Source organism: Octopus bimaculoides, chromosome 1 (genome assembly GCF_046866305.1).
Source record: "Octopus bimaculoides isolate indiv1 chromosome 1, ASM4686630v1, whole genome shotgun sequence".
NCBI classification, from domain to species: Eukaryota; Metazoa; Mollusca; class Cephalopoda; order Octopoda; family Octopodidae; genus Octopus; species Octopus bimaculoides.
The window spans coordinates 154,747,046-154,772,045 of NC_142928.1; the positions used below are offsets into that span (position 1 = coordinate 154,747,046).

The 25,000-nt window shown below is 36.8% G+C and overlaps 1 protein-coding gene across 6 annotated transcripts in view; it reads left to right on the forward strand.

Annotated features, from left to right (window-relative positions):
• Nucleotides 1–25,000, forward strand: part of LOC106875834 (hemocyte protein-glutamine gamma-glutamyltransferase) — a 79,603-nt gene that overhangs the window by 29,027 nt on the left and 25,576 nt on the right. For 2 of the 6 annotated variants that reach the window (XM_089360301.1, XM_089360310.1), the window contains one exon: nt 23,009–23,114. In XM_089360301.1, the coding sequence (XP_089216427.1) occupies nt 23,009–23,114 (106 nt within the window). Of the gene's footprint in view, nt 1–12,472; nt 12,617–21,234; nt 21,487–23,008; nt 23,115–25,000 lie in introns of those variants that run through there. The other 4 variants (XM_014924121.3, XM_014924123.3, XM_014924122.3 and 1 more) reach the window with 4 other exon arrangements.

The window sequence follows — 25,000 nt, forward strand, 5'->3', positions numbered from 1 at the left end:
TAATCCAGTTTCTGAAATTCCACTTGAATTTCCAAGTCTGAATGTACGAGGATTGATTGAAACGTTCTTGGGCTGACTATGAAGGGATGATGCTTGAGCTGTGAAATCTTACATACATTAATTGCTTAATTGCAGCTCTTCTTATTAATAATCGCATTGCTTCTTTCCAAGTAAACTGATATGTATGTATGTTCAGAGAAGACTTCAAAAGCAACTAGGAGCGACTTCTTTGGACAAGAATTCGGTATCGTGGTGATATTAAGTACCTGCAGAAAAAGCGTTTAACCCCCAACGACATTCATGTTGATTTATTTGTTACATTAGATGACGCTCCAGCTTTTTCAACAGTGCAAAAAGTAGACCGCTGAGTTTTGGAGGGGAAGGGAAAGTCCTGAAGATGATCGGTCTGGACGTTCTGTAACTGCCACTACCGAGAAAAAACATTGGTCGTGTTCACCACATGATGATGGACGACAGGCAAAGGATTAGAGTTTAATTTTGAATTAAAGATAAGTTGAAATACATAACAGTTGCTATTGGTATATATTTCAGAATATTTCGGTCGCTTTTTGCATTATTTTGAATCAAGTTGCTTTCTTCGTGTTTAATGCCTTTCTTTTACACTTCTACATATACCCATATATATACATACATGCATACATGCATACATACATACGAATGTACACGCACACACATTTAAATACATGTGTGTGTGTGTATGTATGTACATGTATGTGTGGTCACGGACAGATTTATTACATGAATAAATATATTAACGTTCAGATTACTGTATATTTTTATTTGTTCACGTGATATTTAAAAAAAAAGATTTTTTTATTTTTGAATTAAACATAGTGTATAAAAGCGACATTGTTTAATCCCAGGTCATCTTTATCGAACATTCCTATAACGAGAAGTGTTCCTCCTGTGATCACCCATTCTTTTCCATATTTAGGAAGGAAGTGTTGAATATGTCTTTCTCTTCGTTAAGAGGGATTTGACTGCTATTCCTAGAAAATAGAGCTATCACATAGAATCCATCCCGTTGATACGTATTAGATATATTGTAGGGCAGTTTTCACTGATTTATCACTGGCTAATGTAAACCGATATGATTCAAGGTGTTTCTAAATGTATTAAATTATGTTAGATAGTTTAACCAGTGTTATTTATGGAAAGGAGAAATTTTCATTACCACCGCCGATTTTGTATCCACGGTTAATCTTATTATATCATTTAAATTACGGCAATTATATCATTAGAATTACGGCAATTTCCAAAGATCATCAAGAAGAGGGACTCGCCCTCAAATGGCTGTGTAGACTGATCCTTTACGCTATAAGGCTTTTCTTTCTACCTATGATTAGTAGTTTTAAAAGTTAAGTCATTTCGCACAATGCGATTCCACTATTTAGATTTGGAGGTCTGATTACAGAGGCTACGCAGGCTAAGACGGCTGTATTGACCAGCAAGCTGTAGCTTTTACATTGATCTTCCAAGTGAATTGCCTTAAAGGGATAGAGAACTCCACCTAGCCTGAAGTTACCCGGAAGAGAGTCAAAGAGGGCACCGAGCCGCCTAGTTTCACTTCTTGATTTGCTGTTAATGTTGACACTCTTTTCCCAGGACACTCACAAGGTAGTGAGCTTTGTACTTGAAGTTTCTTCCTTAAAATGCTAATTTAATCATAGATGGGACCCTAATAGGTGCTACTACTCCCGATCAGAGTAGAGCTGGGAACAATGGTAGCTAAGAGTTGGTTCCACATCTCCTCAAAACCATGGAACTCCCGAACCAAGGCCTCGGATGCAGTTTAAAGTCATACCCAGGATTAATAATTTAAATCTAGTCCTAATATAGCTACAGTTAATAAAGTATTTTTAAAATGTACGTTCTCATACACACATGCACACATATGGTTTACTTAGATGGTTGTTTTTGGGAGGGTCCGGTTGTGCCATACACACACACACACACACAAAAGACACACGTACCTAAGACGAAATCGAAAAAGAAATAGAGAAATTAATAAGTAAATAAGCGAGTTGGGGTTTAGTCAATTATATCGATTCCCAGTACTTGATTGATAATTTATTTTATTTACTCCAAGAGGATAAAAGGTAAAGTTGACCTCGGCGGTATTTGTGCTAGGAACATAAATAGATCGAACAAATGCCGTATAATATTTTTTATCGAACGTCTAACGATTTTGTCAGCTCGTAATCTTTTACTAATACTTTTGAAATAATTTAATATATTTTACAACTGTACCTTGAAGTCTTCATAATCTTTTTCTCAATCCACGTCAAATTTAACTTTATGTTGCAGACGCTTTAGAATTAAAAAGCAGTTATGGGTTGTGGTTTCTACCTCACTTTCTTCCCGTTTTAAAGAGACCCAATAAAGTCATTGGCGTTGTCCTTTCTCTGAGTAAAAGCCATTAACAAATCTCCAATGGGTTACATAGCACCTGTTGAGTGTTAAAGTTTTTTATTGCTTCATATGTATTCATAGTCATATATAGGGTTCGAGATACAGTCGTAACTCAAATCCTACCATGAGGTGAAACAATTTGCAGAATATGAAAGTTTTAGTGAAATGATATTTATGACATGAGACGACGGACGAAGGTTGCAAATTGACTCAACCAGCATCTCAAAAGTAGCGAAAGGTCCCGCCTAAAAACGACACTGATGGAGATTGAAAAAAGGCTGCAACAATCCTATGTGAGGGAGAGAGCAGACAAAGAAGTCTGGGTTATAAAAAACATTAAGTCAAACGCAAAGGCCTTTTTTCATTACGCGAAAGAAACAGCCTCAGTACGCTGCAAGATAGGACCCCTCTTCGAAAAGGATGGCTCCCTCACAGAGAGTCCAACTAGGATCAGTGAGGTACTGAATGACCAGTTCAAAAGTGTCTTCACCACCCCGTTGGAACACAGACAAGTGAATGAACTAGTGGAATTCTTTGCCATCTCCCCTATAACCAGCGAGGCAGTTACGATGGAATACATCGACATTAGCGAAGATGTACTACTAGCAATAGATGAAGTGGACACAAACTCAACTGCTGGTCCTGATGGTTTCCCAGCAATCCTCCTCAAATCGTGTAAGCATGCTCTGGCAAAACCCCTCCAGATTCTCTTCCAGAGCTTTCTTGCAAATGGCAGACTGCCAAGCAACAAAGAAGATTGTCTCTTTGCAACTGCTCAGCTACTGGGAAAGGCTGAAATAACTAAGACTCTGCTAGAGAAGGCGGGAGAAGTATGCAGTAATATACATCTGGAAGATCCTGGAAGGAATTGTGCCAAATTTTAGCATTGAAAGTTACACCAGTGCCAGAACGGGACGACACTGCATAGTGCCAAAGATCCCAGCAACACGATCGCGCTTCAGGACCAGTTACTGCAACAGTTTGATTTTCAGGGGCTCACAACTTTTTAATATTCTCCCAAAGAGCCTGAGGAACCTGCATAAAGTAGATGTAGGTGTTTTAAAATCAAAGCTGGACCTCTTCCTGTCGAGAGTCCCAGATGAACCTACCTCACGGCAAGAGGTGCAAATGAAGGTAGCTACATCAAACTCCATTCTTCACCAAGCACCACATATTGGAGGAGGCTCTCAGTAATAACAGTGTAGCAAAACGGCGGTGCATCAGCATGGCCGCAGCTCTGAGCTGAAACTAGAGGGAAAAAAAAGAATGTACAGTATTTTTAGGATGTTTCCTTATATATGTTTTGGTTCTTTTCAAAGAAAATAGTTTGTCGTTTTCTCTAAATCAGAACATTATTGAGTTTCTTGGGCTTTATTTCATAGAAGTGATGCATGTTTGGTCAGAGTTCGCAGATCGAAATTTGCACAAGTGCGTAAGACAGGTTATAGTAGAGAGAAGAAAAGTATGACCAGCATAGTTAGAGGGTTAAATGTATATAGTGAAGAGCTCACTAACGAATTAACAAACCTGTATGGAAATCATAATCAAAACCTTACGGTATATCAGACTTGATGAAACGTCTTGTCCTACATTTTAGTTCCTGTAAATTTTGTTTTGCTTGACACTTTTTTTAACATCTCATTCGAGTTGTTAATCATTTACTGAACTAATTCACTCTTTGTTAATTTATATTGTCATATTTTATAATATTGACATCTGTAAATAGATTATATAATTATGCACATTGTAGCGGCGTCAAAATATTGCATTCTACAACTACGTTATTTCATTCTTCACATGCTAAAGCTGTTAGCAAATTCCTTTGTGTGGTAGGATATTTAAAGGCAATGAGCTTGCACCGTTTGACATAAAATTGGCAAATGCCAGTCATTCTGTTTTCCATATCTTTCCAAAAGTGAAAAATATTCAGAATTCAAATTGCAGTATAAATAGATTTCGATTTCATTCATTAATTCCAATTTTTAATACAAGGGTAGATTCAAAATTATAATTAATAATAGCAGTAATGCGTTGGTATAGCAACAGAAAGTACGTGCATTATGTGTGTATATGGACACACACACAGAAGCATGTGATACACGTACACACATCAAACACGTAAACACATCATACACACACACTACACACACACACACACATACACACTCATATACATTTATTATTTTATTTTTAATAAGATTGGCAATGACTTCGAATCACACACACACACACACACACACACACACACACACACACACACACACACACACACACACACACACACACACACACACACACACACACACACACACACGGATATATTGATATATTTGAACTAGTACCTTCATCATAGTCGTTATAGACACAATATTTCAGCAGTTGTAGTCTTCAGTCTTCTTAAGATGCCCTTCGTTTTTAGTAATATTCACGGAATTTCAAACCGAATCCTTCTTTATTAAATCCACGGGGAAAAAGTGTCCATACGAACCCTTCTCTCTCTAGTTAGCTTCCTTTCTTCTAATGTCGCTTACTCGTTTGTTTGTCTCATTCAACCTCTGTACACCTACCGAGAATCGTTTCAAATTCACATACAAATGAGATGTGTTCTGGTTAGTATTCGGATCACAGTAACGATCTCCTCTCAAGAAAATCGACGCATTACTATCATTTTTTTGTCTTCTTTTATAACTAGATTTAAAATCATATATTTTAGAAACAAGGAACTTGGTATATTATTTTGATATTTATTGCTTTCCTTTACAAAAAAAATCATTAGTAACAAAATTCTCAAGATTTTTTACATTAGGACCCCTTGTTTTCTCTTTTACTCCGATGGACCCCATTAGCCATTCGATGTTTAAAAAAAAATCATATTTCTATTATTAAATTTTATTAGGAATTGTATTTAAAAAATTAAAATATTTTGTGGATTGTAGAGTAACAACCAATTTATGGCAGATAAATTTTAACAACAAAATCTTATATGGGCCACCAAAGGCCATATCGACCCTGGTTGAGAACCACTGCGCTAGGCTCTTCTTGTTCCACTGCGCTTATTACAAATCGTGCCAGTTTTTACTCCATACAAAAACAGTCTTTTAACGGAGCAAAAATATATTTACAACTACAAAGGCTTGCTCCGGTTATTAACTCCAAAAACATTTATAATCACGTGAATTTACTCTATCTTGGATAAATGGTTTTAAAAAGATATGGACAATCTTCGTCATGAATTTTACCGTGATATGAGTATTAATGTTGTCCATCTAGACTATTACATTTTATCAATTGTGGAGTGTTCTTCACTGGGCAAAACAGCTAAGAATAAAACTGAAAAGTTCCTCCTACTACCCTCATAATCTTTCAAGATTAACCCACTGGCAAAGTCACCGTTTTTCTGATTAACATAATCTTGTAATAGGCGCAGACATAGCTGTGGGGTAAAGAAGTTTATTTTTCAATTAAGATAGAGTGGGGATTGACTGCTTGGGCTAGGTGTGTCCCATTATAACCTTACAATGACTTTGGATATTAAATTTGTACGAGGCGGTTTTACGGAAAACGGTCACCACCCCTTCCTCCACTCATCCACCCACCTACCCACACAAAAACAGAAAGAGAGGAAAGAGAGAATGAGAGAAAGAGAGAGAGAAGAAATAGAGAGAGAAGGGAAAGAGAAAAATAGAGAGAAGAGAGAGAAAAGAGAAGAGAGAGAGATGAAAGTAAGAGAGAGATGAAAGTAAGAGAGAGAAGAAAGAGAGAAGAGAGACATATACACATACAGCATTACCTAGTTTTATCCTGTTTTTGTTTTTTTTAACAGTGGAAATAAGCACAATTGTATTTAGTTTGCAAGATTCTTGATGTGAACTCCAGTTTTGAAAAAAATTTTGTTTTTGCTTATTACCTCCGCCAAGGAAGGAGGTTATGTTTTCATCGGTGTTGGTTTGTCCGTCTGTCTGTCTGTGTGCAAAATAACTCAAAAAGTTGTGAATGGTATTTGATGAAACTTGCAGGAAAAGTTGGTAATGACACAAAGAACAGATGATGAAATTTTGGTGATGATCCGGGAATTTTTATGGATTCTTGAAAGATTTTTCATTTGTTATTTCTACTTTACATTATACCCCTTGAAACACGCTCATCGTTTCCACGTAACCTATGGTGGCGTTGCTGATTCCAAAGTTTATTTTCGTCTCTCTATTTGTAATTTTACTCGCGCATCTATCTTAAAATGAACTGCTTGACGGAGGTCTGCGGAGGATGACATGACAAGCCTTGACTATTGGGATCGACTCAAAAAGCTCAGGCTTTGCTCCCTCCACCGCCGCTGTGAGCTCTATATCTTCTGTAAGATGTGGAAAATATTCCATCAACATTGCCCATCGTCCGAGGCTTGGCTCCCGTGCCATCCGTCCACTACAAAAATGTTCGTGTCGTATCACAACACTATGACAGAACTATTTCACCTCAATTGGCCCTGCTCTTTTCAACATCGTGCCAGACACACTTAAAGGAGGAAAGTGACTTCATGGCATTCAAACGATCCTTAGCTGATTACCCCCAACAAATACCAGATAAACCACCCACACCCAGATCTGTCTCTGAAAACAATAACCCTCTGCTTGAATGGGCTACGGTTCCCCAGAGCTGACTGTGTATCTCTTCCATGTAGTGCTATTAAATTAAAAATGGCATGAGTCAACTTCGGCTGAAAGTTATCTAAGTAATCTAATCTATGCTGTAACCTATTAATCAAAGCATGACAACGTGAGGAGAGGCTGATATCTTAACATTTCTGATGGTCTTAAGTATTAAAAAAATATTAAAGAATTACATTTAGAGTATATTTATAAGCTATTGCGTTTAGACCTGGTTTCTATCCTCAAACTATTCCGTTTTGTAAATGCATTTTATTTTTAATAAAGCACTCCGAAATTAGAAAAATCAAAAATCTGCAACAATCTCGGTCCCATGAGTATCGGATAATGGATTTTCAACTGTGTAAAGAAACTGATTGTGGTGATCGTAGTTTTGACGGCGATTGTGGTGAAAACAGAATCAGTGTTGATGATGAGGATGGTCGAGATAAGTACGGGAGGAGGATAAAATAGTATCGGTGGTTATAATGGCGACAGGAGCGGTGTGATGTGTGATACTGAGGTGATGGTGGTAATAGTGGTGTTGATGATAGTGTTAGTTGTGTGAAGGTGATATTGTAGTGGTTATACTGGTTGTGGTAGTGAAAGTGACTGTGTTTTTTTGTTTTTTTTACCCCCGCCAAAGAGGTTATGTTTTTGCCGGTGTTGGTTTGGGAAATTGGGCGATTTTCTGCATGCGTGTATATGGGTGGAAATGAGCTGCTTGGCGGAGGTCTGCGCTCTCCGAGTGCCTTTCTAGTTATTATTATTGGCGTAATGAAGACAGTGAGTTGGCAGTATCGTTAGCACGCCGAACAAAATGATTAGTGGCACTGTCCGTCTTTTTTTCTATTTTTTCGCCCTTTCAAAGCCTAGCCAGGCTCATGGGCCCGGTTTCCCGGTTTCTACGGCGTATGTGTTCCCCCAGCTGGACGGGACACCAGTCCATCGCAGCGTTACTCAAGAAACAGGAAGAAAGAGTGAGAGAAAGTTGGAGCAAAAGAATACAATAGGGGTCGCCACCCACCCCTGCCGGAGCCTCGTGGAGCTTAGGTGTTTTCGCTCTATAAACACTCACAACGCACTGTCTGGGAATCGAAACCGCGATCCTCTGACCACGAGTCCGCTGCCGCTAACCACTGGGCCATTGCGCCTCCACCCTGTCCGTCTTTACTTCTGAATTAAAAACTGCCGAGCTCTACTTTGCTTTTCACCCTTTCGGAATCGATAAATAAGTACTGGCACCGATGTAATTGACTAGACCCTGCCACCAAATTTTCAGGCTTTATGCCTATTGCAGAAAGGATTATTATTGATGCAACGACTCTCCCAAGTTGCAGCAACGGTTGTTTGAATTCACTATACAGTAATACCTCGACTATCGCAGGTGTTACGTTCCAAAACTCCCGCGATAGATGAAAATCCGCGAAGTATAAACAGTACTGTATTTTTTTTTATTAAGTTTGTAATTTGTATATATTTATTTTATTATAAATGCAAAACAACACCATAGAAGAATCGACGTAAGCTTAAGTAATAAGCCGCGATACGGCAAGGGATTACTGTATTTTGGATAAATAGTTTTAAAAAGACACTGAAAATCTTTAGTTGATCCGGGAATGTTGATTCACAAAGAAATATTGCATCCAGATAATTCAAAAGTTTATTCAAGGTGGGCTTTGTAAAAATGAACAAATTTAAATCATAAAATAAAATATTAATCTTACATTTGAAAACTGTTTTCCTAGGTAAATTTACTTTCATTCGAAACATAGCAATAATTTATATAACTTCTCGAAAAGAATTATTTTACTCGGTAAATTATTTTATCAATTACTATTAATAGATAAAAATTTTAAATAAAAATAAGATTTTCTCTTTAAAAAGTAGTAGGAAAGTCAGCTTATGATTTTGCCCTTGAAAAATGTGCCGTTAAGCAAACTTTTAGCTAGCAAAGCGCCTTGTGCCGTGCAGGCATACCGTTGTGTGTGTGTGTGTGTGTGTGTGCCTGCGTGTGTGTGCGTGCGTCCGTGTGTATGCGTGTCAGCTCTCCCCTTGCGTTCCACAAATGTTATTTATTGGTATAATTGTTTGTCGAGAAATAATTCAGATCTGTGAAAGTTTATTCCAATATATTTTCATTCTTTTAATATTGATATTAAATATTACACGGTATTGATAGATCACTAGTTCAGATACTTCTTAGTATGTGACATGGTCCGCTAAAGTATCGATTTAATGTGCTTCAACTCGCACTCCACCAAATGGACTTTGTGCCGTAAAAGCAGAAGTTCATATTTAATTATTTTCTATAACAATTTTATGTAAGACGTCTTATCTGGATTTTAAGAAAATAACAGCTACTCTTGTAGCTGTTTTGTCCAGGTCAACCCTAATTAAAAAATATCCTAACCATAACCGTCTCATCTGTTTGTATATTAAGAACTAAATAACTTAAAATGTCCTTCGTGTTTCAAGATGCAAGTCTGTGATTTTCAAGAACTGGAGTGTTATTGCTCGCAGGTCGAGTGACTGCGTAGAGACTCCTTGTAATACAAGGTTAGTGGTTCCAAATAAAAGTATTTTGGTGCATTCTGAACATGGATTAAAGGTCCATGCACAATTTTTTAGTCGTTTGAATCAACCCTATTACTTTTTTTTTTTAAAGCCTGGTACTTACTCTATCATTTTCTTTTGCCAAACCGCTAAGTTACGGCACGTAAACTCACTAATATCGGTTGTCAAGCGGTGATGGGTGGGGACAAACACAGACACACAGACAAACTTTTCCAAGGTGCCGCACTGCAAGACTGAACCAGGAACTATGTGTTTGGGAAGCAAGCTTCTTACTACACAGCCACACTGAAAACTACTTTGCAATATTTCTTCTGGCATTTTATGTTCTTTGTTCTAGTCCTCCAATGGTCAACTTTGCCATTCATTCTTTCGACATCGATAAAATAAAGTAGCATTCAGCTAGGATCGATGGCATCGACTAGTTTTTCCCTCTCGGAATTACTTGCCTTCAATCTAAATATGAAATTATTACGTTTACGTAACATCTAACAAAATCTTGCGGGCGGCACACCGCTAGGGTACTATTGCTCTTGAGTTTGAAGACCCAAGTTGCGCTTTATGTTTGCTCGCTTTGTATATTGTTTTAGTGAAATGTAAATAAATTAGTGTATAAGACAAGAGTACTGTTTGTGTATCCCCTAGTTATTACAGTTATTACCTCCGCCTTAGCAAATGTGAGAGTATTATTTTCGGTCGCGTTTGTTTGCTTGTTTGTCCGTGGACAAGATATCTGAAAAACCGCTAGATGGATTCGGATGAAACTTTTAGGGATGTTTGGTCTCGTGACTGGCACGAACTGATTAGATTTTGGGATTGATCCGGTACTGGACAAGGATTCTGGATTACATTACCGTCTTTTTTTTTACTTAATTTTTTAAAACGGCCGGGTGCATTTTTAGTATTCTCGTTTGTGAGAACAGTCGAGTTTATTTCAGATATTCTCATTTTAAAAATCATCTCTGGCTAATCGTTGAGAGGACGTTGGTGTTGCCTCGGCGGAGGTTTGCGCTCTATGAGTGCTCTTGTTTTAATTACCTTAATTCTTTCTGATGTAGTGTTGCATTGTGTCTGAATAAACAACTACAACTAAGTTTTCTTTTATTCTGGAACTATAATAGTATTGCAATCTAGAATGAAATTGTTACTTCGAAATGATTATTTTATAATCATATTCTGGTATAAAATTTTGTTCTTTTACTTATCTTTTACTTGTTTCAGTCATTTCGACTGCGGCCATGTTGGAGCACCGCCTTTAGACGAATAAATCGACCCCAGGACTTATTCTTTGTAAGCTTAGTACTTATTCTACCGATCTACTTTGCCGAACCGCTAAGTTACGAGGACGTAAACACACCAACATCAGTTGTCAAGCGATGGTGGGGGACAAACACACAAACATATAGACATACATATACGACAGGCATCTTTCAGTTTCCGTCTATCAATTCCACTCACAAGGGTTTGGTCGGCTCATTGGTTATAGTAGAAGCCACTTATCCAAGGTGCCATGCAGTGAGACTGAACCCGGGACCATGTGGTTAAGAAGCAAGCTTCTTACCACACAGCCATTCCTGCACCTACAAATCTTTTATCTTTTACTTATTACGGTCATCCTAGGGCACTGCTTTGAAGAATTTTTAGTCGAATGAATTGACTCTAGTACATTTTCCTAAGACTGGTACTTATTCTGTCGATTTTTTTTGCCGAACCGCTAGGTTACAGAGACATAAACACACCAACACTGGTCATCAAGCGGTGGTGGGGAACAAACTCACACGCACACACACACACACACACACACACACACACACATATATATATATATATACACGACATGCTTCTTTCAGTTTCCGTCTAACAAATCTACAGTGGTAGAAGACACTTGTCCGAGGTGCCACCCGGACCATGTAGTCGGGAAGCAAGTTTCTTATCACGTCTGCGTCACATGTTCAGTATATTTATAAAATATATTATTAACAAGGGATTGATAGATCACAAGTCCAGATGTGCGTAACATTGAGCTTTAAAGAATCGATTTAATGTACTTCGATACACCCACTCCATCAAAATAGGCTTTGTATCTTTAAACAACAGAAATTCCTAGCTAACGCCACCACCACCACCACTACTATCAACGCTTCCCCCACCATCAACAACAACAACGCTTCCACCACCACCACCACCACCACCACCACTACTATAAAGAAATTCTTCAACACTGAGGTCAAGAAAACATGTTTTCTCTTTTCACTTATCAGCAACATTATCTTGTATGATTACTGTCTTCAGGAAAAAAATGATTAAAAAAAAAAAATCAAAAAAAAAAACAGAAAAAAGAAATAATTTATTCATCCTGAAAAAAGTGTATGAATCATTTAGATCTTGAACATTTGACAGAAACACACGTATATTCGAGAATGGCATGGATTGTCAGTTCATTGGAGGCGTGTATTCTACTTTAACGAAATGCTTACCATTGTTTGAGTTCTTGCAACATAGAATCGGCTTCGTATAAATAAATCCAATTCTAAAAAAAAAAAAAATTCTTCTGTACATTAATTCCTGTTAATTAATAACAATAATTAAACGAAAAGACATCTGCAATAAAGATTTAAGTCGTGTAAATAGGAACTAGGTCTTTCTATTTTAGCTTAAACGACTTTCAATCAACTAAAACGATTAAAGGACATTGGCGGCACTAAAGCTTATTGGAGAATTTAATAAACTAGGTGGTGACACAAAGTGTTATTTGTATATATGGGCGGGATTGGAAGGCGGGTAGGTACTAGCTTTAAAAGGAATTGTTGATTAAATAATTGCCTATATGGATTTAGGTCTATATATTTGTAGTAAGAACGCTGAGCGGTGCTCGTAGTCTGCTGTCACAGCCAAAGTAAACAGGTCTCTCTGTACGATAGGACGAATCCGAAAGGTCTCAAAGAGTTTACAAACAAACAAACAAAAAGGTAAACGTTACATCTGGTTTATCTTTATTCGCTTAATTTTTACTGTCTTCATTGTACATTTTTGTTATTTTCCCTGTTTCTATCAAATGCAACGCCATACATATTTTGCTTGTTCAGTTCCATACATTATAGTTGAGCATACAATAAACAGTGGTTTCAAATCCTGTCTACCACCTAAACACCTTTAAACACCTAAACAAAATATTTCAGATTTATGTCGAACAATTTTTTCTAATTTCAAACAGAATAAATCTTAGAATTATACACTTGCGCACGCACACACGCTGACATACATGCACACACACATATCCTACGGATCTCCGACAGTTTCGACAATTAGTATTCAGGCTTTGATGTCCTCGATTGTGAAACTATCTGCATAATATCTGCGTGCGCGTGCGCGTGTGTGTGTGCGCGTGTATGTGTGCGTGTGCGTGTGTACGCGCGAGCATGTGTACATGTTAACGTAAGAACCCTTCTTGAGTTATAGCATTAGTGGCTGAATATTCCACAGACACGGACACCGTTCATGTAACAGTGACTGACAAGGTTGGACATGCGAACTATTGGTACAACCCTGCCAACGGGATTCGACACAGTTCCATTCCACCTATTTCTATTCACACAGCAGGACTGACTCGAGATTTTAGCAAAAAACACTAGCCCAACGTGTCATGCAGTGAGACCGAACCAGCAAACTCTCGATTGAGCGAAATCTTTAACTACTCGGTCATTATTGTGTCCACATAAACACACACACACACACACACACACACACACACACACACACAAACACACACACACACACGCACACACACACACACACACACACACACATTCATACACACTTGTGCTCTCATATTATATTGAAGTATACATTGTTTAGCGAAGACATACATACAAATACACCGACGAATAATCCTTGAGTTATAAATGCTTGTAAACATTCTGATGTTACACACGCGCACGCACTCATGCATTTTGTTCTCTAACTTCATTTGTTCATCCTATGTCCATCTCTGTTTCCCTTCCAATTGCGCGCGCACGCACACACACACACACACACACACACACACAGACACACACATACATACACACTCACTCACATACAGACATACACACATAGCAGGCATAAATAGACACGAACATGCGAACAAGCACACGCAAAGAAAATGAACCTTTTGTATAATAGCAGTTAGTACCAATCTAGCGAATGGAGAAAAGCAGTTGCTTTCTAAAGAATTGTTTTTCTGTTTCTCGCTCGAATCGGCTGAACGCACGCATATTCTATATCGTTACAATAAGTACCGGTAATTCTCTAAGGAAAATATATAGCATCCAGTAAAAACGATATTTCTAAGTTTAAACAAAATAGATATATTTATTACCGATAAGGGAAGATTCATCATCATGCTTATAAGATAGCTTGCCTTGTCAGATTTTTATATGTAGCAATCTTATAACTTTACATGTGTGTGTGTGTGTGTGTGTGTGTGTATGTCGCGCGTTCGTGCGTGTATGTGTGTGTGTGCATCTGCGCACACACACGCACATATATATATATAAAGTGCGCATGCGCTCGCATGTGTTCGTGCATATGACCACATGAATGCAATACCTAAAGTGTAGAAAGAAAGAAAAACTGGACGTACCTCTCTCTCTCTCTAACTCTCTCTCTCTCTCGATATATATACATACATATATATACATACATATATATACATACATATATATATATATATATATTCAAATTTCTTAATTCAGGCTTTGATATCCTCGATAGTGAAACTATCTGCATATCTGCGTGCGTGCGTGCGTGCGTGCGTGCGTGCGTGTGTGCATGTGTGCGCGTATGTGTGTGTGCGCGCGCGCTTGTGTGTGTGTACGCGCGAGCACATGTACATGTTAACGTAAGAACCCTAACCGCGGTCTTCCGGTTTACTATGATTAGACACATCACTGTCTAAAAAATGAAGATGGATATGTATACGTGCATAAGTATAAACACGTAAGTAACCTGTCGTTTAAAAATGGATAAATATGCTACATAAATTTATGTGTGTGTGTGTGTGTGTGTGTGTGTGTGTGCATATGTCTATAAGCGCGCGTGTGTATGCCTAAGACGTAACTAACTAACGTTTTGCAAATTGCCCACATTCATACGTTCGGAAAATGAGTTAATTACTCCGTTATCTTACTCTTCTGATTTCACATCTATCTTCCTTCTGAGTCCATTTAAATATGTAGTGGCTGTTGTTATTGCTTAACCCTATGATAGACCTGGATTGAACTGAGCTATGATTAAGTGCACACTAGCCATGACCATCCACCATTTTACCCTTTTATTTCGACCTAATGCGTGTGTGTGTGTGCATACGTACAGGCTTGGCTATGTGGTAAAGAAGCTTTGAAACCATGTGATTTCGAGTTCAGTCCCAGCGAGCAGCACATTGGGCAAGTGTCTTCTACTTTAGCCCGGAAATTTTGTTGAAGTCTATGCTAGATATATATGTGTGTGTGTGTGTGTGTGTGTGTGTGTGTGTGTGTGTGTGTGTGTGTGTGTGTATGCGTGTGTATATGCGTGTGTGTGTGTGTGTGTGTGTGTGTGTGTGTGTGTGTGTGTACATGCCGGTGTTTGTTCCCCGATCCCACCGCTTAATAACCTGTGTTGGTTTGTTTACTCTCAAAAGAGACAGATCGAATTAGCACCAAGCTTTAAAAAATAAATAAGCACTAGTGTATGGGTGGGTGGCTCGACCTGTTCGACTAAAATTCTTCAAAGTGGTGCTCCAGCATGACCGCAGTCCATTGATTGAAACAAATAAAAGATAAAAAAAACATACATACATACATACATACATACATATATATATATATATATATATATATATATATATATATATATATATATATATATATACATACATATATACACACACACATGTATATGACAGCACAATTCATTGTACGTCTTTGGTATTCCTAGTAAGTCGATCAGACGTATAATCAAAGTAATTCAAACCGAAATCATCCAGTCTTTTCATAAATCTAGAACTCAGTAGAATCGTTTGAGCAGCGAACAAAATTCCTTATGATGCTTTTTCGGTTTCTGAGCGCAAATCCCACCGAGGTCAACTATACCATTCATCAACTCTACAGTCGATAAAACATAGCCCGAGTCAAATACTGAAAATCGATGATATCAGCTAACATCCACCCACAAAATTTCAGGTTTTGAGATTGTATTAGCAATTATGATTCAATGCATATTTCCTTATATAAGTTGTTTGGGTATGCACTGAAGGAAATTGTATGGCTGGCACGCAAGACAAAATGCTTAGCAGCATTTCGTCCGTTTTACGTTCTGAATTCAAATTAAGCTGAGGTCAGCTTTGCCTTTCATCCTTTTGGGATCGATAAAATAAGTTCTTGTCAAATACTAGGGTCGATGTAATCGACTTAGTCCCTATTGCAAAATGTCAGGCCTTGTGCCTGTTGTAGAAAGGATTATTATTATTAAAAGTAAAGCAGCGAACAGGCAGAATTGATAGCAGATCGGACAAAATGCTTAGCGGTATTTCAACCGTCTTTACGTTCTGAGTTCGAATTCCACCGTGTTCGACCTTACCGTTTATTCTTTTAGGGTTGATAAAACAAATACTCGTTGAACACTGGGGTCGATGTAATCAACTTACCCCTCCTTTCAAAATTGCTAGCCTTGTGTCTAAATTAGAAAGAAAAAAAAATATTTTTAAAAGTCAGTTTAGACTAGCTATAACCACTTAGACAATAATTATCAGTCAATTGTAAATATGACTTTCATTGCTTATTTTGTCTATGGCTGTTGTTGTTGTTTAACCCCAGGTCGACTTACTCAAACAAACATATCGTCGAAGACGTCCCAAAGATTATGTTATCCATGACAAGGATTACGTTATCCAATGTAATCTTTCGCTTTTCAGACCTCACAGTATTATTTGAAGGAATCTGTCTGTTAATTATGGCAAGCTCAGCAACCACATAGTGGCTACCGTATTAGCTATCTTCCAATCGAGACTTAGAAGAAAGCTTGTAAATTAATCAGTTTGTAACAGGAAATATTTATGTAATCAAGATTGATTTCACAAACATTGTTGTCCAGATGATAATGTCATTAAAGCCAGTTTCGTAAACGATGTATTCATTACAAAAGTAATGAAGACTAATCAACGTAAATGAGAATTTCTCGTTCTGAGTTTATGACAAGGGAAATAGGCCAAACTATAAATAAAAGCACTCTTTCCCATGACAGTTCTGTCTTTTCTATGCTATATATATATATATATATATATATATATGTATATCACTACATTATCCTTTGTATACTTACCTTTTTCAAAAGTGTATGATATGAGGATGATTTGGCTATTATTTTTCACATGTCGATCTACCACACAAGTTCCTCCGTTGATATAGTGAAGGTAGTAGTAGTAGTAGTAGTAGTAGTAGTAGTAGTAGTAGTAGTAGAAGAAGAAGAAGAGGCAGCAGCAGCAGTAGCAATAGTTAATGTTGTCGGTGTTTGTTTCGAGCCAATGATGACAGACATGCTTGGTATTCACTGCAGTTGTGTGGCGATTGAAATGAATGCTTATGATGGTGAATCTCGTTCACACTCCTTTGACGTAGACGATCCTGACTTAAGATTAGCTTTGATGACTGTTCTGATCTGATCTGCTGTGATGGGTCGAGAGGTTGCTGATGAGCCCTAAAATAATAGGTTGTAATCACATGTTGTTCTACAGAATATATGTAGCTACCGTCGAAATGAACAAAACGCACCAATTTAGCGGATAATCAATCAGTTTTTAATAGTCGATATTCTTATTTCACATTTTATAGCGGTTTATTTACTATAACTGTTAGCCTCAGATACTGTAACCAATTTCTACTCTGTGCTTCATTATTTTTTTTATTTTGTCACTTAATGGTTCACAGTCATATGACTTTATTCTCAAAAGACCGAGAAATTTTACCTAAATTTCTTCCGAAATTTCAAAGGCTACACAGGAAAGTATTTCTTGATGCTTTATCTTCGTGTGTTTCCTGTCATCTTTCTATAAATAGTTCAAACAGAATCTACATACTTCATGGTTTCTCGTCATTGCCTCAACTTAGAGATTAGGACGTACAGTAGGAGTGAAAATAAATGCATGAAACAGTCACAACAGAAAGTGGTTCATCATTATCATGACAACAACGGCTTAAACCAGTGGGTTTCGAAAAAAAGTAAAAAGATGAAGAGGAAAGCACAAAATACAGGAGATGCATCACAGATTTACTTCCAAACAACTTGTAAAAATAACTTATAATTAAAAGTTTGGGTAGCTTACATTTAGATAAATATAACTTACATTTAAATTGAAATAAAAATAAAGTTAATAAGAATATATTTAAAGATCTGATAATTTACACCAGAAAATATTTGCCTGACTCTTTTCAGAAAACAGTAAAGCATTTATTTGAAAAATAGATAAAATAGGAAATAGCTACTACTCGCTGTTGGTTTAAGGTGCCAGACACTAAAAATGATCGACAATTTTAGTTTAAACGAACTTAAGAAAGGCAAACTGAAGGCATTATCCAATCGAAAAAAAAGTAAGCCAACGAAGGACCTCTAGATGGCCGCTCAAGCTGTTAGATACAGCAGCAGATAATGAAATCACACCATATTGTCTCAAAAAACGAGTGGAAGGATATGCTGAATAATATAGCTCAAAACACTGTCGCAAAAAAGATGTTGAGATACGCAGGCAGACAAACATTTTAAAGAGCCAATGAAGTGCCTCTATGCGGTCATTCGGTCTGCTAGAACTAGAAGCCTAATCGCCTTCTAATAAAAAAAAAATAGCTGTTGAATAACATGGTCTTAGATTCCCTTCAAATAGAAAAAAGATGACATGAACACAGCTGATGTGCCTCTGAAAGTGGTCTTCTCGACCTGGGACTAAATAACAACCCCGGAGAAACTGCCTCGTTCTCTTCCAAATAAGGAAATATTATATTATCCACTGTGTGCAATTGTATATAATCTTCTCTGAAGTTATTTGTAATGGCGATGGTGCTGGGCTAATAGAAAATAATACAGACAAGAAGCGCTTAGCATTGCATTATATTTTGAGTTCGAATCACATAGTGTCTCGACTTCACTTGTTCTATTATTGCTGAAGTAGGCGAACAGAAGCTTTATATCGATTCAATTAATTCTACCCTGTCACTTATAACCTTGTCCTTCTACCAATAAACCATATTTTCTAAATAAAATCTCCAAAGAATATGATGCTAAATTCTTGAAATAAATTACTTTTGAAGAATATAAAACATCTGGAAATAACCAATCTGTATTCTTCTGTTCAATAAATATTATATACAACTATACTTTAAGCGTTCCATTTATTTGTTCGTTTGAAAACTGTTTTAAAAGAAACATGTTTCTAAGAGAATATATTTAATCCGAGAGTTTGATTTATTAGGACAGTGGTTCTTAACCAGGGTCTATATGGCCCTATGGGGATCCATATAAGATTTTGCTGTTAAGATTTATGCGCAATAAATTGGTTATATTTATACAATACACAAAATATTTTAACAGTATCATTTATACAATTCCTTAAAATACTTAGTTACAAAAATACAATAGGGATTTTTTAAACATAGGATGATTATGGGAGTCCAATATAAGCAAACAAGAATTAAAGGGGTCTATATGCAAAAAATGGTTGAGGACCACTGATTTAAAGAATGAAAAAGTAAAATTTATAATCGGTAGTAAATTCTCAAGAATGACAATATTTGAAAATGTTTGAATAAGACAACACTTATTGGATGAAAATTGAACCCAAGTTTTGTCTTAGAAAAATGAAATAAGAAGAAAAGTAATTAGAAAAGCCGCCGCTTTTAATACAATACCGTAAATTATATTTCTGGTGTGAATGGATGGAAAGTATGCTTTAGGCATTAAATTAAAGTGAGTTTGAACACATCGAAAATATGAAAGAAATATTAGTCGGTAAACTATGATCAAATAAAAATGAAATTATTCAACAACTATGTAATCGACTTATCTACTTCTCCGAAATTGCTGGCTTTATGCCAGCAATTTCCGGAGAAGGGGCAAGGTAATTACAACGACCACAATGTTCAACTGGTTCTTATTTTATCGACCCCGGAAGGACAAAAAATGAAGTCTACTGCGGCGGATTTGAACTCAGAATGTAAAGAGGGTCGAAATGCCGCTAAGTATTTTTGTCAGACATGTTAACGATTTTACCTGCTTGTCGCCTCCATATTGATGAAATATATTAATATTTTAATCTTCTTGACACAGAACTACTTTCTAGGTAATAATAATTTAGAATACAGCATAGCATTAAATATGATTAGGTTTCGAATCAGTCCTCTTTGGAAGTAGAGGTATTAGCTTTCACATGAAGCTAGAATATTTTTGAAATGCCCTAATCAATGGTGGAAATATGGAGGGTATGCAAGGAAACGGCGTTCCCCTGCCTTTTTGATCAAGTTGTCCGGGAGTCCATCAGACCTTGATGACTCTTTTCATGGGATCTAGAGTATAACACCATATATTTTTGAAGGCCCGGAGTGAGGGCAGTTGGCAAACTCAAGGGTTGCCCCAGGCCAAGTTATAATACCTAACCCTCTTCTCTTCCGAATCTTAACCTCATTGACCCCTTGTTCTTTGAATTCATTTCCTTTACTGACCCTAATGGACCTTCACACGACTAACCTTCCGGTTTACTACCTCCTGTATAATATATAATCTAAATTAGAACTCAGTTAACTCTCGTTTCAATCAGTTAATTATAATGGAATAATAGCTTCATTTTTGTGAATCTATGTCGAATATTGTAACGGATTGATAAATTCATCGACAAAATACAATCAACAGAGAATCGATTAAAACAGTATATATTTGATATTATTAGTTCGTAGGTCACCTTTATAATCGTTTAAATCGATTGATTACCCTAGGTCAATGCAGAGCACAAATCTCTTTGTCTAAACCAAGACTACCTTATCCAATGTGTTCGTTTTGGTTTACGATAGCTGAGTGTGATTTGAGGAAGATTTGGTTGCTATTTCTAGCAGAACTAGGAACCATGTAGAGGCTCTGTATAATGGATTCACTCATTTAATAAGTGAGTAATCGATAGGAACTAACAAGGGGAAGAAAAGGGCTACATTAGCCCTATTACTGTTAATTAATTACATTGCTGACAAATTAGAAACATGACAATCATGTTTAAAATGCAATTGAGGGCCACTTATGGTGGTCTAAGTCTCACTGTGTCGCCAAGAATGTGTACCTACATCTGTTTTATAGATTCTTTGATTGCAAAGCTATTTCTCCACATTCTTTCGGTAATTGGTTACTGAATTATAAATGGATATTTTAAGACACATTAAGTGGATGTTATCAAATGTTGAAAGCTAGTGTGTGTATGTGTGTGTAATTTAATTTACACTCACACACACACACACACATACACACACATACACACACACATACACACACACATACACACACACACTCGTATATATGGACTGCTGTCAGTCAACTCCATCTTGTTGTAGGCTTTCGCCGTTGCAGCAAGAACAGTCGAAAGAGCCTCCTGTCTGAGGGTCACAATATCACAGATTTTGTTGCCAATTGCAGCTTTAGAACTCACTCTCTACAGAGTTTGGTGTTGCCTGAAGACTCCTGATGTTAAAGAAGCTGCCGTCTTGCTTGAAGTCCACAACCACACTCCTATTTCGCTGAACCTCATTGTAGAGAATCTTGGTGACACAGAAAAGGTACATGTTGAATAACACAGGTGATAGCATTACATCTCACCCTTATCCTATGCGTACAAGAGAAAGCTTGGACATTTGTTCACCTATCGTGGAATTGAAGTAGCATGGTAATAAATTTACTGAGACAGCTAAACCAGAGAACATTTAACAAGCGTTTTCTATGTGCCATCTCGAATGCTTAGATGAGATCAACAAAGGTTAAAATATAAGTGCTAATGTTTTTACGGTGTTATACTTGGAGCTGTCGGCTTTTGAAAAGCATATTGGCCGTGTGCCTGGTCTTCTAAGATCTATTCAACCTTTCAAGCAGCGTTGACTCAAAGTTGCTGCTGCTGAGTCTCGGAAATCGTACCTTAACCAGGGCCCTACTAGCAACAGAAAGGAACTGTAAATCACTGTTTTTACCGTAGACGGCCTAGTCACACTTGTCTTTAAAATGACAACTATACTAACATCTCCCCGTTGCAGTACGATATATTCGTCACTTCTTGATGATATATTAACAAAGGCTCAGCGCTCGGGCTGGCTTGTTCTTAGAACACAATGTATTCACATGCACACACGTTTGCACACAAACACATACATATATGCATACATGCATCTTTTTCTCTCCTCTCTCTCTCTCTCTCTTTATCTATCTATCTATCTATCTATCTATCTATCTATCTATCTATCTATCTGTGTGTGTGTGTGTGTATGTGTGTGTGTGTGTAAGTGCGTGTGCGTGCGTGCAGATAAATATGAACTTTTTCATTATGTTAATAACTATGGGAATACATTACATACAGCTGAATTCAACATACTAAAAAACAGTACAAGTATAAAATATATACAATGTATATTTGAAGCTTAAGCTTCTATTAAAATTGTTTATCAGTTCTATCTATCTATCTATCTATCTATCTATCTATCTGTCTGTCTGTCTGTCTGTCTATTTATCCATCTCTTTGTCTGTCTATCTACTTGTCTGTCTGCCTATCTATTTGTCTGTCTATCTGGCTAATTTTTGGCCTGCCCATCTATCTATTTGTCTGTCTGTCTATCTATTTGTCTGACTATTTGTCTAGTTGTTTGTCTGTCTATCTGTCTGTCTATCTGTCTGCCTATCTACTGTTTATCTGCCTATCTGCTTATCTATCTATCTATCTATCTATTTGTCTGTCTGTCTGTCTGTCTGTCTGTCCGTAAAATTTTCTATCTGCCTGTCTATTTATCTATCTATCTGTCTATGTATATATCTGGTTGTCTGTCTCTCTATCTATCTGTCTGTCTGTCTGTCTGTCTGTCTGTCTGTCTGTCTGTCTGTCTGTCTGTCTATCTATCTATCTATATATCAGTCTACAGACGTATAACCATACGCATATTTATTATGTCTTTTTATTTATCTCGTGTTTATATATATATAAATTTAAATATCTGATATTTCATTCATTATCTGCATGTATAATACTTCTATATACAATTATTATTTTCCAACATTTAGATCAACTGTAAAAGCTTTGTATTCATCACCTGCCCTATATGTTCCTATTTTGACTTCAGATGGACAAACGCCATCAACAAGGAAGCACAGACCGTCTTAAACACTGGCCTTTTCTCAACTATTTTAACCGATCCCGAAACATGCCTCCTGTCTGCCCCCCACCTGGTTCGTACAGTTATTATATGTTGTTATTGTTGTTTAATACCTTGGTCAATTCTGATACACCCAAGGTATTCCAGCCGTGACAATCCCAGTTTTTTTCTCGCAGAATCATATCTATGATTTCTTCATTGTTAAGACAGAGTATTGTGATTGACTCGAAGAATTTATAGGATGATTCGATTACCAATATATACTAGTATATATGGCGATCACTTAACCTTAAAATGTCCCCTTAAAAGGAAGTGTCTGTCTTATATTCTGGATATAAAATATGCACATTAATTGCTAGTGATGTACTTATGGCTGATAGTAGGCTAAACCATGCCTTCCTACCCATGCGTTGTCTTATAGGCCCTGCAGTTGATATATTCACATATATGGTGATTTGATTACTGTGGAGGGGCGTACGATTTAACGTTTCGGGATTTGCTCTTCGTCAAAAAAAAAATGAAAACGGAAGGACATTTAATTGCTAGTTCTGGCTGGTCAAGTAACCACTTAGAGATTCTACCAATGACATGTTATTACATCATTGTTGTTTTAGATTTTAATTATTTAATGTAACTATGGGATCGCCGTTTCATTTTTTTTTAATAATTTTATATTTACTTGTTCTTATTTTTGTTCTTTAATGTTGCGGATGTTAATATAAATATTAATCAAAGAGAACGATCTCAAATTCTTGGTAAAGAAGTAGTTGTAATGATGGTTGCAATGATAGTGATAACGATGAGGATAGTGATGAAAATGGGGCAGAAGAAGAAGAGGAGGAGTAGGTTGACGTCCACGACAATGTAGCTGCTTCTACTGTTCTTGATAGTTTTAGTTTTCTCGCTGATATAATTACAAATGCAGTAGTAGTAGTAGTAGTAGTAGTAGTAGTAGTAGTAGTAGTAGTAGTAGTAGTAGTTGCTGTTATTGTTGTCGTCTTCGTTGTTTAGCCCCAGGTAATCTCTGAGCAATCTATGATCAAAAGCATTAGTGTTATTTTTATTTATTTATTTATTTATTTATTTATTTTTAGTATTGTGTTCCTCGAACTACATTTTTTTTCTACTGTGTCCTTTTTTTTAACACTTTGAAGTGTGATCTAAAGGAGATTTGGCTGCTATATCTAACAAGTCGAACGATCACGTGGAAACTCTCATATTGTAATCGTCTCTCGCTCTAAACAGAAATTTATAGTAACCATCTTTGAAGAAACTTAAATAATATTTTACACAAGTTCATCGTAAACTTTGTAGCGAAACGTTGAAACTTATGTTTATATATTCTGGATTTCACGTTGTTGTCGGTGTTGTTGTTGAGCTCCAGATCAACCCAGTTCGAACATCTATTTACGAATGCGTTCCAGTCATGACCAACCTGTCATCATGCTTTTATTTATATATATTTTATTTATTATTATCTTAATATATAAGTATATAAAGCTCTACTGCATTGTGTAATGTGTTCTTCATTATTTTAGAAAATAAGGTGTGATTTAAGGGAGATTTAGTTCTTATTTCCAGCAGGCCGAGCAGTGACAAACAAACTCCCACTATGTGGGGTAACTAGAAATGTTAGAGTACCGATGATATGAGAGCTTAAGGAAGAGTTCGTTGCACGAGTATTAGCTTTTTTCCTTTTCTGCTGAGTAGACTGGAGTACCGTGAAACAAAGAACCTTTTTTCAAATATACAACGCGTTGCTCGATTCAGGAATCGAACTTAAGACCTTAAATTCGTGAGTCCAATACACTAACCGCTGGATCACGCGCCTTCATTAGAGAATAGTTAAAGTAGATAATAATTGAAGTCAGGTCCTATAAATTGATATTTTAAATCCTTATAGTAAATATTTACGAAATCATGTCATGATATGTGTGTACGCGCATGCGCGAAAATGTG